A 17,221-nucleotide genomic window follows, 5' to 3' on the forward strand; every position below is an offset into this window, starting at 1 on the left:
AACAATGGACTCTGAATGTGAATTGAAGCATTTTTTCATGTTTTTTACCTTTTTGATCTGTTTCTTCTTTTTTTACAACTGTGACATATGTGAAAATATATTTTATATGAAAATATTTGTTAACCATTCTTTCTATTTTTAAATTAAAAAATTCTTATTTTGCAGGAATACCATTACTTCCAAAAGGAAAATTAGATATTCCTGTATTGTTTGTTCCTCATATCATGAAATTATATGAAGCAATGGTGATTGTTGAGATGATGAGGGCAAATGGTGAATATTGGCCACATGATAGCCCAGATGAATTGGGCCCAGGTTTGAAAAGGTAACTTAAATAAGGAATATATGGTTCCCAACTAACACTATTCCTTTCTTTTTTATATGTAATATTCTATGTCTTGAAAAAAATCAGAAACAAAACCACCCCCAATCCTAGAAGGGGATAGATACATTTTAATGTTGTATTAGAAAAGCTCTCAAAGGCAGAAAAGAAAGATAAGTCATACTCATGTGATATTTGACTACGTTAAATTGTGAGACAGTTTTAAATATGTTAACTCATATAGAATTAGCAAGTTACCTGACTCAGATACAAAAGATGGTTGAATATAAACTGAATGTTAGACCAAGAAAGTGGTAATTCATAATTCATGAAGACAGAAGCTAATGCTTAGGAATCAACTTGAAATAATATAGGATTATATAAGTCAAGGCATTTGGTAGCAATGGAGCAGATGTAAAGCCATACCACTATACAATGTGTACAGAACCCAGATATATCATGGCTGAAGAGTGTTTCTTCTAGAAGGTACTTTACATTTGTCTCTTTAAATCCACTCATCTTCCCAAATATGTGATTCTATCTCTAAGACAACATTTTCCTCAAATGTGTGATTAAAATGTTTATAATTTTTTTTTTGTTCCTATTGTCAATATTTTTGGAAGAGGCATGAGAGAACTTTAATAAAAAGAAATGTTTTCTTTCTTCTGCTGCTCTTTTCTGTCTAATCTTTCTAATTCCCTTGTGCTTCCATCCCATACACACCTATTCAGTGTCTCCCTACTACTGAAATGGGTTTTTTGTGCTTTACACTCTTGCCAGAAATCACTCTCATTTGTTTCCCTTAGAAGACTAGACTCCTGGTGGATTAGGTACTTCTAGACAAAAAATATTCAATAAATAATCACATAATTATTTTATGCAAAGTGCTATGCTAGGTTCTCTGTAAAAAGGCCAAGTTCAGATTAGAGCCATTCCTTATACTAATTGAATATTTTAATTTTTTTTGAAAGACCATTTATGCTTCCTTTCAAAGAATTTTCCCATTATAATTCTTATTTTCTAAGGGAGTTTCATCCTTTTTATTTTGTGTTTTACTTGCCTAACTTAGATAATAAATCTTTTATCCTATACTTCTACAAGCATCTGGTGTATTATGTGCCTTGATTTAAAACAGTCAGTAAAAGAAATGCAAGATCTGTGCCTTCAAAGGACTCATAATATGAAAAAAAAAATCCAAGAAATTGAGTTGGTTAGACACATCGATTGAGATAATAGATGAGAAATTATATTGAGGGTTTTTATTTGTATAGAAGGACCATCTACCTGAGATAGTAATAAGATTAGTATGAGTAAAGGTAAATTAAGTTTTGAAAAAGATAAGTGGATAAGAGCATTTGGAATATATTGAGCAAATAGTAATTATGTCAGAAGAGTATATTACAGAAAAAAGCCCTAAAATTCTGTTATATCTTTGTGATTTCGTAGAACTCTGAAATTTCCCTCCACAGATTCTGGGCTAGAGCTGATGAAAATATGAACACCAGGATCTAGAATCACAGGGCAGAATCAGCAGGAGGCTTTAGCTTTGAAATAAGCTAGTAGAAAAAGACAATGATGAAGGATTCTGCTTTCTGGATAATAAAATAAACATGAACTTAACTAACTATAAGTGATCACAGAAGCATGAAAGATTAATGAAACATGGCTATTTATTGTAGAAATGGTAGTATTTATGATAACAATTGTGGATCAGGTTCATTATTAGCAGAAACTTTAGAGGATTCTCCTTAAGGATTTCAAACTTCTAAGTCAATATAGATTATGCAAGGAAATGGTAGTAATTTTGTGACACACCACCAAAGGTTGTAAAAATATAGCTATCAAAAAAAATAACTACCAAGATCCAAACATGGTGGTTGGAATTGTGAATTAGAATTAGAAGTTTGCTCTCTTTTATGAATTGAAAAGGAATCTTGGTATTATAAATACAGGCTTCAAAATATCCTGGAAAATCTAATGAAGAAATGACAGGAAACAAAATTATAATAGACAAAATCCACAAAAAATCCCTCAATATTAATGTTTTTAATAGTTTGCTATCCCAAATACTAGTCTCCAAACCATGTGAAACAAAAAAAAATTCTGAAATATAAACACTTTGCAGAAAAAATCAAATATGTCTTTCGTCCTCTTTGCTACAGGAGTTGTTTTAATGATCCATTCAGTTAATTGAGCCTATGGAAAAATGATCTACAATTCTTTATTCAGTTATAAATAGAAAACATTTTATCCATCTTTGAAATGGTCAGTAGAATGTTAAATATAAAATAATAGCAAGATAGCCAATTTTCATCTGAATTACATAGAAAATATGACAGAAATGATAATCTTCCATTGTGGCTACAGGTGATCTTTCAATTGCCCAGTACTTTAGTTGCTCAAAGCATTTATTTTAGTCACTTGAACAATAGTTCATAGAACATTAATCTTAGGGGTAACACTTTGTAAACAATAATTTCTTATACTTAAAATATTACTGGGATATGTTGTTAATCATCTATTTGGGCTTCTTTTCTCCCACTGCAACCCCAAACATAAGATCCATTAGAATATGAGTGCTAATATGCTGAAGTCTGATTACAACTACCATCTATATTAATTCCGTAATAATTTACCTTACTTTGCAAAGTTTCACATTTCAATATTTTGCAAAAGCAAAAATTTTCCAAAAAAAACAATGTCAAATTTGCATTTCTTTATTTCTAAAAATGTTTCTTTTAAAAATTAAAATGTCATTTAGTTTAAAAATTAGAAAGTTGACTGACACTAGCAGAAGTCTTCATTTCCTAGCATTTTAACTTTTGAAATTTGCATATCTAAATAGCACAATAAGAACACAAAATGGAGACATCTGCAGCATACGTTGGAAGTACCCCTTACAAGGAATCCCAGAAGCACCACCTCCTAAAACACACCAACGTATGTATGTTATGTGATGAAAGAATTATAGGCCTAGAATAAGACTTAGAGTATAGATCCAGCCTTTAACTAATGTAGGTAAATTAAAGGTCAAGTGGGGCACATGGTAAAGTGATCCTGAAATGACAGTGCTAACTTTCCAGAGCTAGAACTGAAATCCAGCTTTTGAGACCTCCTTTAATTCTTTTTCTATTGTATCACACTGTCTCTTTTTCATAAGTTTGAAGAAGAAAATGCTAAAGATTCTATTTGGAAACATATATCTGACACTTTCTCTGTGTGATATAATTTTAATTAAAATTGTGTTTGATTAGAAATCCATTTGACAAATATCTATGTCATTTGATTTACTTGTAGCACTTTTTAATACTATATTGGAGAATACCTTTTTTTTTTTTAATGATGAGTACAAATCTTTCAAGCAGAAAGGCACAACATTTCCATCAGTAGTCTTTCAAAATGAGTTAGAATTTTTCCTTTTTTTCTTCAGAAAAAGATAATTGACTCCTTATTCTTTCTAGAGATGAACATCAATTTAGAATTTACAATCTGTGGTCATCAGATTAAAATTATGTTATAGGTGTAATAAAACATAAGCAATTTCCCCTGTCTTTTGACAGCTTTGGTGTTCATATCTCCTGTAAATATAGACTTTTGTTTTCCTAGATGAAAGAAAATTCATGAAAAATTGATTAAACTAAAACAGACTAACGATGCTTTAAAGTACATATTATTTTTTCATCTTTAGCAAAGGAAAGTTAGTGTGCATATAACAGAGATTGCTACTGTCATTTACCTTCTATTTACTTTGCTTTAGTTAGCCTATGAAAAGTGAAAAAAAAATTCATCTCATGGAAGAGTTGAGGAAACTCTTAAGTATACAATATTATGTCAGATACAAAGTAATTGATATATTAATTTTGCTAATTGTCTCATTCTCCTCCTCCTCTTCATTTTCCTGCTTCTGAAACAACATCTCCTCTTCCTCTTCCTATTTGTAGTAAATAAATAAGCACAACTCTGGTAATATCCATTTATTTCAACACTTTAGTAGATTAAAAACCTGTGATTCATTTAATCAGTCAAATAGATAATACTCATTTATAAAACTCCTTTGTGCCAGTCTGGTTAAATGGTGGAATTACAAAAAAAGGTAAAAGCCTTATTGTCAAATGAGGGAGACAAGATACAAAAAAGCTATATAAAACAAGCTACAAAAAAGCTATATAAAACAAACTATATGTAATTTAAACTGGAAGTAATAAAGAGAAAGAAGGCATCAGAATTCAGGGGGATGAAAAGCTTCCAAAGATAAAATTTTGGCTAGGACTGGAAGGAAGTCAGGAAAGCCATAAGGCAGAGATATAAGAGTTTGTACATTGTAAGCATAGAGAGGAGCTGGAGAAAATATCCAGAAACTGGAGATGGATTGTCAAGGAAGCCAGTTTCATTTAATTTCAGATTACATGGGAAGGGGTTGTAAGAAGGGGTTCCTTTTTTTTTTTTAAAAGGAAAGATGAGTTTTAAAGAATTTTGAACATAAAACAGGATTTTATATTTGATCCTGGAGATGATTTTGAACATTATATGTTTCCCTATTCACCATTTTGTCACTGTCATAATACCATTGGTTAAGTGGAAAGAGTCTTCTCAGGACTGAGCATCACTTTATACATGCTTGTGCATAGAGATGCATACATAGAGATGCACACACATGTATATATATATATTGGCATAAGGAGTTCCATATCTAATCAGTTTCCAAGTCTTTTAGATGTCATATCCACACTATCTCTTGAAATTGAACTTCTACTCTAATCACCTCTTTATCCCCAAGCCTTCAACACCTATCACTTGAATGCTTAAAATTGCTTTCTAATTAATCCCCTTTCCCTAAGTCCTTCCCATTTCTACTGACACCTATTTAGCTGCCAAAGTGACAGATGTGAACATGTTACTTCTCTGCTCAATAAACTCCATTATTGCCTATTATTCCCTCAAGGATGAAATAAAAACTTCCCTTTTTAGCATTTAAAGTCCTTCACAATTTGGCTTCAGCCTACCTTTCTGGATTTATTACATATTACTTCCCTCATGCAGACTAGCCATACTGTCCTTGTTGTAGTCCCCTATAAGCAATAGTCTATCATTTCCTGTCTCCACAACTTTTTAAAGTGACTCCTCTCTGTTTAATTTCTAAATTCTCTCAAAGCTCATATCAAATACCCCTAAAGCATTGTATCAGCTGGTAGCATGTCACCCATCAGATTATTTAATATTTACTTATGATATATCCTTCTGATATAATGTAAACTCCTGGAATGCAAGAATAATTATGTCTTTCTTTCTTTCTTTCTTTTGTTATATTTTTAGCAAACTGTAGAGTATTGAAATCTAATAATTGCTTGTTGATTTATTGATTAGAACTACGGAGAGAATACTTATAATATGTCCATTGGAGTGTTGAAAAATTATAATGAAGCATAGCTACTTTTTTCTTTCAAAACCTCAAAAGCCAAAAGCAAGAACAAGTAGAAGAAAATTCTTTATAGTAAAAAAATATATAGCTATAATTATGTATTTCATAGTTATAGAATAAATTTCTCTATAGTTAAAACTATTCCAAGGCTATGCAGCTCCCTATGTAGGAGCTTCTCCATCATTGGAGATCCTTAAGCAGAGGGTCAATGACCATTTGTCAACACATTGTAATGAGAATTCTTTTCCTGACAAGCACTGAACTGACTGATTGATGAGGTCTCTTCTAACTCTGGTTACCTGATATTTTAAATATTTTGATTTTAGCTAGTATAATTTCTTGAAATAACTACTCATTTGAAGATGAATAACATAATTGAAACATGTACTAATTGGAAATGAATGATATCTATATTTTTATTACTCAGAATTCCTAAGAATTTAGAAGATAAGGCCAGTGGCATAATACTAATTATAACTTTCAGTGTATTCATTTCCATTTTAATGACTTTAAACAGGGAAATTAATTATAGCTAGAAAACTTTCTTGTTCCCTAGCTATTTTTACCTTCCCAATAAAATGCACCAAAGTTTATTCATCATTTAAATTTTAATTCAGGAAACACTTACTAAATACCTATTCTATGCAGAGTTCAAAACTAGGCTCTAGTGATAAAAAGTTTTAAAAATGACATAATCTAATCCCTACTTCAAAGGAGTTTTTAGTCTTTTTATTCCTTTATAGTAATGTGATATAACAACTGATATAATATTATAATTTAGAAAATGATTATGTGAGTAATAGCAGGTAAAAAGGGTGACCTGAATGATTCAAGAAATGAATTGTGATCACTTTGATCTGTGAGGATAAAGAAAATAATTTAGAAAAGTTGGTCCCTGAACTGTTATTTTTTTTAAAGAGAGGAAAGACTTAATAGGAACAAGTAAAAATGGCATGTCAGTGAGTAACGACTCCAGGAATAAGTAGATGAGTACAAAAACATGGAGGCAATGAGAAAAGTCAGGGCAAGTATATACAGTGATGTATACTGTTAAGTTATTGCATACAGTAAGAAGAGTACTATGAAATATAGCTAGAAATTTGGATTGGAGCCAGACCATGAAGTCTCTAAATGAAAAAAAAATAATGAAAATATTTTTTCTTATTAAGAAGGTAACATGATTCTGAGGATAAATATGAGATAATATTTATAAAGTGTTTTTTTTTATTTTAAGAATTATATGAATACTAGTTATTGTGGTGGTTGTGGAAGCAGTTGTTATCTATTTCTATTAGAAATACTGTTACTCTATTTCTATAGAGAACTTGACTATCTTTGTCACCATTGTTTACAATCTTGGAAACATACTAATTTTTTTTTCATTTTTTAATCTATACATTTAAAAGTTGCACAATTAGTTACATTACCTCCAATTTTATACTTATCATCTAAAGGCCAGACCTCACCTAATCATGGGACTCCCCTAATCAATAAACTTCATTGGCTACCTATTACTTCTAGAATCAAATAGAAACTCCTTTGTTAGGCATCTAAAAGACTTCGAATTTAGTTCAGCTGCTAGTGATGCCCCATTCCAATTAGTTTCTATCCATTTATCAATTTTTTGGTAGATAATTGTGTGTAATGTTTTCTTCAATAGAAAGAAGCTCAATGTGACCAAAGAAAACTTATTTTATGTTTGTATTCTCTTAAGTCAATATCTACCTTAATATGTGAAACACACTTAATATGTGTGTTTTAAAATGTTTACTGAATTAGTGATTGATTGGTTAGTAATGTTAAGGATCAATTATGCTCATAGAAATATAAAATATCAAATCTGGAAGAATTAGTTTTCCATCTACTCATTTATCCATCTATTCATTCTAGTACATTAAGTCCAGTGCCTTTTCAGTAAAGACAATAAGTATTTGGAAAGAGGTAAGAAGTCCTGTCCCCCCACCTTTTGTGTGTGGGGACCAAATCAGCAGAAAAGACATGAATCAAAATAACAGAATGCATCCTTGTTGTTTCTAGCTAGCATAAGCTGTAGAGCCAGCAATCGAGTGGAAGAGACCGTACAAGTGCTTCTAAGTGGCGTAGTTTTTGAAACACCAGAAGAAAGAAAATTGGAGGTGATTCCCAAAAAAACACTTTTGGAACATAATCAGAAGCAAAACCCAACAAATTATAGTAAGATTGTATTTTAGATAATACTTTCATAAATGTAAGAATTAATTTCTCTAGACTTCTCAGTTGTTCAAAGCTTTGCACCTTTCCTGTCTCCATTCATTTCATGGAAGAATTATATGACTCACAATCAAAGAATGTCTCACCTGAATACCTGAAAGTGTTTATACTTTTTATTTTAATAGATTTCTTAAGTGATGGCATATAAAATGTCATTAATGACATTTTATTAGTAGAACTAGTATTATTTATTAATGACATCTTAAAAGTACTTCATAGCTGCAGGGAAAGGAAAGGTAAAAATTGTGACAGCTATAATTTCTTCTTCTATTTATATTCCATCTCTCATTTCAACTCTCTACATTTCCTTGTGCCATATTTATTTGAAGACTAAGATTGTCACTTTGTGTAGTGTCCTTAATTTTAAACTGATAATAGTTCATGACAGCATCTTAATAATTTCAAAAATTAACATGTGAGTTGATAAGACATCTTCATTCCCATCCCACTGTGAGGATTATTATATAATAAAATAGATACTGTTTTAGGGTAAGGTAAATAATTTTGAACTTATCTATGTGCCATTTGTAAATACGAACAATTTAATGTTATATGTTGTTTTATGTTTTGTCCAGTATGATGTCATTTGAGTTGAAATGAAACACTTTAATTATTTTGAATGGCGCAACATTTTATTTAGTAATGATAATTCTTTTTTTCAACCTTTACTTTTATATGGATTATGACACTTTGATTTGGCATAGCTCATCTTTTGCGACATGGCATATAGTAATAGAATGCTTAAATACCAAAGGTACTAGAATCATTCATGTTTCTAACAATTTCAAGTTAGCAATGATATGTCATTACTTCTAGATAAATTGTATGCCAGTTAGGAAATCAAATTACTTGATATTTTTGCATTATTTGTGATAACAAAAGAAACATAAAATATGAAATACTAAGAAAATAACCAGGCAAGCTACTTTTTCGCCCTTTCTTCCCTGTTCTAAAGTCTAATTTATTGACTTTGTTTAGAGTGTTCAGTAACATGTTTTTTAAAAAGTAGTTAAAGATATATGTTAACAATTACTTTAATGAATTAAGTTTAAAACTATGAGTTTTATTTAAAAAACTTAACCATTAATATAATAGATCCTCAAAATATGTGTTTATAAGCAAAATCACTTATGGAATGTAATTTTAAGATATTAACAATATTTTTAGAGGAAGGAATGAATATATGATTACTTTTTCTTTTGCTGAGGCAATTGGGGTTAAGTGACTAGGAAATGTTAAGTGTCTGAGACCAGATTTGAGGATTGGTGCTCTAACCACTCCACCACCTAGCTGCCCCTGTGTAATTACTTTTAATCAAATTTAGCTGGAATATTTTATTTGCTTTTCTTTTTCTTTCTGATCATTTACATCTGTATATTTATACATATATATGTAGTTAGGTTTTGTTATAGTTTTATTTCAATTATTGATATAAATATTGTTCATTGTTGTTTGAGTAAAGAATGTTTCTATTGGAGTTTCTAAAAGTTGTTAGTTTTTTATGGTAAAGCTAAATCCCAAAGATGGTAAGTTCTACTTTTTTAGATTATCTTTTATAATAAAAACAATACCCAGAAAACATTAATGGCCATAATAGTTAATATGACATCTTACTAAATAAAGATCATAAGTATATTTTCTGATAGTAGCTTAAAGTTTAATGGACCAAGGGAAATGGAGAGGAAATATAAATGATTATCAATGGGAGAGACCATAAGAAATTGAAAACAAACACTTTTGAAAACAAAAGGTTGAGATAAAATATTCTAAGACATTTGAACTAGAAAGCATAACTTTTAATGGGAGAGTTAATGGAAGATCTACTGGGAGAGACAACACCAGATTTGGGGCATAAAATGATATAATTTGAGCCAATTGTGACAGGGGAAGAAAATTCTAAGTACTGGGAAGGGTGAGAGCCAATATAGAAATGGAAAAAATCAAGAGAATAAGGAAGTAAGAAGGTCTAACTTGGATTGAAAATAAATTTATGTGAAAAAACAAGTTGTATGGGACTCCATTGGAAGAGGATAAGAAAAGAAGAATTAGTAGTTTATCTTTTATTTTGACAATGAAGAGTCAGTGAATTTTAAGATAATGCTATCACTGGTTTCTTAATCAGTTTTGTTAATGAAATCATAGGATGACAAATCTAGAGCTAAATCAAATTTAGAGATATATTCCAAACATCTTATTTTATAGATGTCTTCCTGTTTCAACTTTTCAATCTATCACCCATATAGCTATCAAAATCAGACCATTTTGCCATTTTGCTCAAAAAGCTTCAATAGCTTCCTTTTTCCTCTAAGAGAAAATAGAAACTATTCCATTGAGCACTTAAATACTCTTTCAATAGAGATACAAAATATTTTTCAAGGCTGATAACATTACTTATCTTCAAGCACTTTTTGTTCTAGTTAAACTGAGGAAAATGCTGTTTTTTGCACACATTAAATCCCTTGTTTCCTCGTCTTTGTATAGACTGTTGCCTACATTTGACATATTGTCTTTCTTCTTCACTTTTATGGGTAAGTTCATTCAATTCATTTTCAAGGACATAACTATTAAGTATGCACTTTATTGCATCCTATCCTCTTGGAATTTTTTTCTCTTTTTACACTTAACTTTCCTTTTATAAACAGAAGCCAAAAAGAAGAAATCTATCTGATATGTGATCAATTAATAAATTGGCAAATTTTGTCTTTAGTGGCTCATGTCTTCCTTTGCTCTACTTTTTTTCAAATTTTATTCTTTCTTCCTCTCTTAAAATATTTTTGATTTTTGTTAAACTTATTTAAAACTAAATACAAAATAAGAAAACAAAACAAAACAAAAAAGGAAAAGAAAATATCTTTTGTTTAGAGGAAAAATTCAAAATACATAAAAGTAAATTTCCATTTTAAGAAAGTATATTGAATAATAGAAGACATTATATTGATGACTGTCCATCTTTTCTTTGCTTCCTTGTAGTTATTCTTTTGTTTTCTGCTGTCCACTTTTTACTTCATTCTTTTTCTCCCTTTCATCCCTTCCCCATTTCCCCAAGCATGCTACATTTAACCATGAAAATCTATTTATCTGTCTATCTATTATCTCTCATTGATCTGTTCACACAAACACATCTAATTCCCATAGTATGAATTATGTTAATTTTTTCTAACTCTATAAAATAATCTTTGGTAGTTGGATTGATATGGAAATGAATATGTGTAAATTGATAGGTAAAATAATCATTTTTCATATATTTGTTCAGCCTATCCATGAGCAATTAATATTTTTCCAATATTTGGATTTAACTTTTTTTTTGTATAAAAAGTGTTTTGTAATTTGTATTTGTGTAGTTTCTAGGCTAATCTTGTCTGACTGACTCCCAATATTTTATATTGTCTACACTTATTTTAAGTAGATTTTTTTCCTATCACTTTTTCATTGAATTTTGTGGATAGTAATGTTGATGATTTATCTAAGTTTATTTTATATCATGCAATTTGTAAAATTTATTAAATATTTTAACAAGTTTTTTTAGTTAATTCTCTAGTGTTCCCAGTATAAATAATTTGTAATAAGTGTACTTTTTGTTTCTTCATTGTTCATTCTAATTTTTTCAATTTCTCTTTTTTTCTTATTTCTATGGCTATCATTACTAGTACAATTCTTAAAAATCATGGTGATAGTAGGCATCTTTGCTTCACAAGTAATCATGTTGTGATAGCTTCTATCCTATTTCTGTTACAGATAATGCTTGCAGTTGGTTTTAGAGAGATGCTTCTTAATATTTTAAGGAAAGAAATATTTCTATGCTTTCTATTGGTTTTATTTTTTTTAAAAGTGTATTGTATTTTGTCAAAAGCTTTTCCTGACTCTAGTGAGATTATGATTTTTGTTTCTGTTTTTGACACGATCAATTATCCTAATAGCTTTCCTGGTATAAATCTTTCCTGCTCATAGTGAATATTCTTTGTGTTTTATTACTCTAATTTCCATGCTAGCATTTTATTTAAATCTTCTGTATCAGCATTAATTAGGGAAATTGGTCTATAATTAATGTTATCTCTTTTAACTTTTCCTGGTCTCTAAGTATCAGCATTTTTGTGTTAAACAAGGAATTTGGCACATCTTCGTTGCCTATTTTTCCAAATAGTTTACATAGTATTGAAATTATTATTATTTTTTACTTTTTTATGAAATTTACTTGTACAGCCATCTGCTCCTGGGGATTTTTTTTTCCCTATAGGCTTGTTCAATTTCTATTTCTATGATAGGGTTATTTCAGTATTCTGTTTCCTCTTCCATTAATAAGGGCAAATTATATATTTGTAAAAATTCATTCATTTCACTTAAATTACTAAATTTATTGGCAAAATAGCTCCTAATAATTGTTTTAATCTCATCTTTATTGGTGGGGATTTTACCCTTTTCATTTTTGATGCTGGTAATTTGATTTCTTTCTTTTTATCCTCTGTCTTTTCTTTTTTTCTTTTTTCTTTCTTCTTTTTTTCCCTTATAAATATTTATTTATTCTTTCTATAAAATCAATTCCTGGTTTTACTTATTAGTTCAATGGTTTTCTTACTTTAATGCTTTAAAGTTATGTCTTTTCTATGATTTTCAGGATGTCCAATTTGGTGTTCAAAGGGGGATTTTAAATTTGTTATTCTAGGGTTTTTTTTTTTTTTTTAAGTTGCATGTTCAGTTTATTGATCTGTTCTTTCCCTATTTTATTGCTGTAAGTTAACTCACATTCATGTCTTCTATCTTTGTATATACTTCTTTTAATTGCCCTAATACTGATAAAGTTTTTAGGAGTTACAAATATTATTTTCCTATGTAGAAATATAAACAGTTTAACCTTATTGAAATCCTTAGATCTCTTTTTTCCTATTTACATTTTTAATGACTCTCTTGAGTCTTTTACTTAAAAGATAAATTTTCTATTCAGTTCTGGTTTTTTCATCAGAGACCTGCAGACACTCTCTATTTTATTACCTATCCTTTTTTCCCCCCTTTCTGCAGTATTTCCTTCGGTTTTCCTAGTTGGGTGATTCTTGATGAAGAAGCTGCTAAATCTTCTGTAATTCTGACTGTGTCTGTACAGTCTTTAATGGTTTCTTTTTAGCTGATTGCAGTATTTTCTCTTGACCTAGGAACTCTGGAATTTGATTGTAATATCCCTGGGCATTTTCATTTTGAATTCTTTTTCAGGAGGTGATTGGTAGATTCTTTTAGTTTCTATTTTGCCTCTTTATTCTAGGGTAATAGTATATATTTTTAATTTCTTGAAAAATGACTTCTAAGCTTGATTCTTTGATCATGGCCTTCATGTATCTAATAGTTCTCTTTTTTTGACCTATAATGTAAGACAATTGCTTTTACAATGAGACATCTTCCATTTTTTTTATTCTTTTCTTCTATCTATCTATCTGTGAATCATTAGTTTCTTATCCAATTCTAATCTTTAAGGAATTGTTTTCTTCAGGGAGCTCCTCTAACTCTTTGGTCCATTACATTTCTTAAGGTGTTCTTATCTTTAGTAGACTTTTGTACCTCTTTTACCATTAGACCACTTCTGTTTTAATTTTTAAGACATTATTTTTCTTAGGTTTTTTGTGTATATGAGTGCATTTCCTTTACCAAACTGTTGACTGTCTTTTAATCATTTCCTTGTATTTCTTTAATAGTTCCCCCAATTTTTTTATATATAATTCTCTTATATACTTTATTTTAAATTGGATATCCCAGATTTCTTTTTATGATTTTGGACATTTCATTTTTCTCTTTGAGACTTTATACAATGTTTTTTTGATTTTGTTGTTATCTTCTGAGTTTATACCCTGACCCTTCCCTATCACTGGAATAACATTCTACAGTCAGTTTATTTATTTATTCTCGTGGTTTACTCCTTTTCCAGCCCATTTCTTGACTTTTAATTTTATGTTAAATTGGGCTCTGTGTCTGGGGTGGAGAGCGAGCACTCTCCCAACTTTTAGATATTTCATGTTGTTACTTTCAGAACAAGTTCAGTGATTCTATAATTTTTCAGTTCTTACAAAATGGAAGGAGAAACATGACCACTGTTCTTGTTGCCTGTGACCTGTCTTTTGAGCAACCACATATACTTTAAGCCACATTGGAACTGTGCCCAGGGTTCCCCTGCCCTTTGGCTGTAAGCATTACTGTGAAAATTCTCCTTGCATTGGAAATGTAACCCAGTATTGTGTAAGGGTATAGCAAAAGTTTTCTTCTTCCAATATCAACAATGGGTATTCTGTAATTTTTTTCTGATTAGTTGTCTGATTGCTGTATTATTTGAGAGCTCTGGGAATTGCAATCAAAGGCCTGCTTGCTAGCATTGCACTGTGTCCTATTTCACTCTGTAAGACAAATAATTTCTGCTGTCCTTTTATGCCATTTTGGGCTAGAAAATTATTTCACTGACCTTTTGTTGGTTCTGCTACCCCAGAATTTATTTTGAGGCATTAGTCTAAAGTTGTTTAGAAAGGAATTAAGAAAAATGCTAATGAATCCCTGTTATTCAACCATTTAGCCTTTCTCTCTTTCTTTTTTCCCTTTTTAAAAAAAATAAATTTTAAAATTTATTTAAAATTTATTATTTAATTTATTTTTAATACTCATTGCTTTATGAATCATGTTGAGAGAGAAAAATCAGAACAAAAGGGGAAAAACATGGCATCGAGAGAGAGAGAGAGAGAGAGAGAAAGAGAGAAGTGAACATAGAATGTGTTGATTTATATTCACTCTCCATTATTCTTTTTCTGGATGCAGATGGAACTTTCTCTTCAAAGTTTATTGGGATTGCTTTGGATCACTGAACCACTAGGAAAAACCAAATTTTTCATAATAGATCATCGCACATTCTTGGCTGTTACTGTGTACAATGTATTTCTGGTTCTGCTTGTTTCATTCAGCACCAATTAGTGTAAATCTTTCCAGGTTTTTTAAAAATCAGTTCATTCATCATTTTTTATAAAACAAAAATATTCCATGACCTTCTTATACACAATCCTCCAATTGATGGGCATTTATGCATTTTCCCATTCTTTGCTACCACCAAAAAAAAAAAAAAAAGCTGCTACAAATATTTTTGCTCACTTGGACCTTTTTCCCTCCTTTATGATTTCCTTGGGATACAGAACCAGTAGCGGCACTACTAGATAAAAGGGTATATAGTTTGAGAGTCCAAGGTGTATAGTTCCAGATTGCTCTCCAGAATAATTGGATCATTTCACATCCATCAACAACACATTATTGTCCTAATTTCCCTTCATTCTCTCCAATTTTTATCATTATTTTTCCTGTTTCCTGTTAGACAATCTGAGAAGTATGAAGTGATAACTCAGTTATTTTAATATGCATTTCTCTAATCAATAATAATTTAGAGCACTTTTTATATGACTATAAATGGCTTTATTTTTGTCATCTGAAAATCATCTGTTCATGTTCTTTGATCATTTATCAGTTGGGGAATAACTTGTATTTTTATAAATTTAACATAATGCTTTACATATTTTAGAAATGAGACCTTTATAAGAAATATTGACTGTAAAGACTTTTTCCTAGTTTTGTACTTCCCTTTTAAGCTTGTTTCTGTTGGTTTTGTTTGTGTAAAACATTTTTAATTTAATGTAATCAAAGTTGTCCATTTTGCTTTCCATAATGTCATCTAATTCTTCTTTGATCATAAATTCCTCCCTTCTACAAAGATTTGATAGATATATTATGCCTTGTTTTCCCAATTTGTTTATAATATCATCCTTAAAGCCCAAATCATGTATCATTTTGACCTTATTTTGGTATGGGGTTTGAGATCTAGGTTGATGTTGCATTTCTGACTTATTATTTTCTAGTTTTCCCAGCAATATTTGTCAGGTTGTGAGTTATTATTCCAGAAGCAAGAGTTTGGGGGTTTATCTAATACTAGATTACTATAGGCCTCAATTATTGTGTCATGTATATCTAATCTACTGCACTGATCCATGATTCTTATTTCTTAGCCAGTACCAAATGGTTTTGATGACCACTGCTTTATGTTATAGTTTTAGATTTGGTATTGCTAAGACATCATCATCCTTCATATTTTTTTTCATTAATTCCCTTGATATTGTTGACCTTTATTTCTTGTAGATGAATTTTGTTATGTTGTTTTTATAGTTCTACAAAATAACTTTTTGGCAATTTGATATGGTACTGAACAAGTAGATCAATTTAGGCACAATTGTCATTTTTATTATATTAGCTTAGCCTACTCATGAGCAATTGATATTTGCATTTGTTTAGATCTGACTTTATTTGTGTGAGAAGCATTTTGTAATTGTGTTCATATAGTTCTTGGGTTTGTCTTGCAGATAGACACCCAAATATTTTATTTTGTCTAAAGTTATTTTAAATGGAATTTAAATTAAAATTTTCTATTTTAATGGGTTTTCTCAGTAATATATGGAAATGCTGATTATTTGTGTGGGTTTATTTTTTATCCTGCAACTTTGCTAAAGCTGTGAATTGTTTTCTGTACATTTTTGCATGATTTTCTAGGATTCTTTAAGTATATTATTATAACATCTTCAAAGAGTTATAGCTTTATCTCCTTATTGCCTATTCTAATTCCTTTAATTTCTTTTTCTTTTCTTGCTAAAGCCACCATTTGTACTATAGTGTTGAATAATAGTGTTGATAATGGGTATCTTTGTTTCATCCCTGATCTTATTGGGAATGTGTTTATCTTCTCTCCATTAAAAGTAATGATTGCTATTAGTTTTAGATAGGTACAGGTTATTATTTTAAGGAAAGCTCCCTTTTGTCCCTACACACTATCATTTTTTTTTAAAGGAATGGGTGCTGTATTTTGTCAAAAGACATTTCTGTAGCCATTGAGATTATCATATGATTTCTGTTGGTTTTATTATGTATATGGTCGATTTGGTAATAGTTTTTCTAATACTGAAGCAACCCTGCATTCCTGCTAAAAATCCCTCTTGATTGTAATGTATTATCCTGCTGATAAGTTGCTATAATATCTTTGTTAATATTTTATTTATATTTTTTGCATGAATATTCATTTGGGAGATTGGTCTATAATTTTCTTTCTTGGTTTTGGCTCCTCATGGTTTACTTGTCAGTACCATATTTGTGTCATAGAAGATATTTGGCAGTATTCTTTCTTTACCTATTTTTCTAAATAGTTTATATATTATTGGAATTAATTATTCTTTGAA

At 30.0% G+C, this 17,221-nt stretch overlaps 1 protein-coding gene across 1 annotated transcript in view; it reads left to right on the top strand.

Moving 5' to 3' along the window:
* CFAP47 (cilia and flagella associated protein 47) overlaps nucleotides 1-17,221 on the top strand; it is a 759,462-nt gene that overhangs the window by 637,534 nt on the left and 104,707 nt on the right. The window contains exons 58-60 of the mRNA XM_031959439.1: nucleotides 166-325; nucleotides 3,168-3,262; nucleotides 7,779-7,934. Coding sequence (XP_031815299.1) covers nucleotides 166-325; nucleotides 3,168-3,262; nucleotides 7,779-7,934 — 411 coding nt within the window. The remainder of the gene's footprint in view (nucleotides 1-165; nucleotides 326-3,167; nucleotides 3,263-7,778; nucleotides 7,935-17,221) is intronic.

The sequence above is a fragment of the Sarcophilus harrisii genome, chromosome 3 (genome assembly GCF_902635505.1).
Source record: "Sarcophilus harrisii chromosome 3, mSarHar1.11, whole genome shotgun sequence".
In the NCBI taxonomy this organism is placed as follows: domain Eukaryota; kingdom Metazoa; phylum Chordata; class Mammalia; order Dasyuromorphia; family Dasyuridae; genus Sarcophilus; species Sarcophilus harrisii.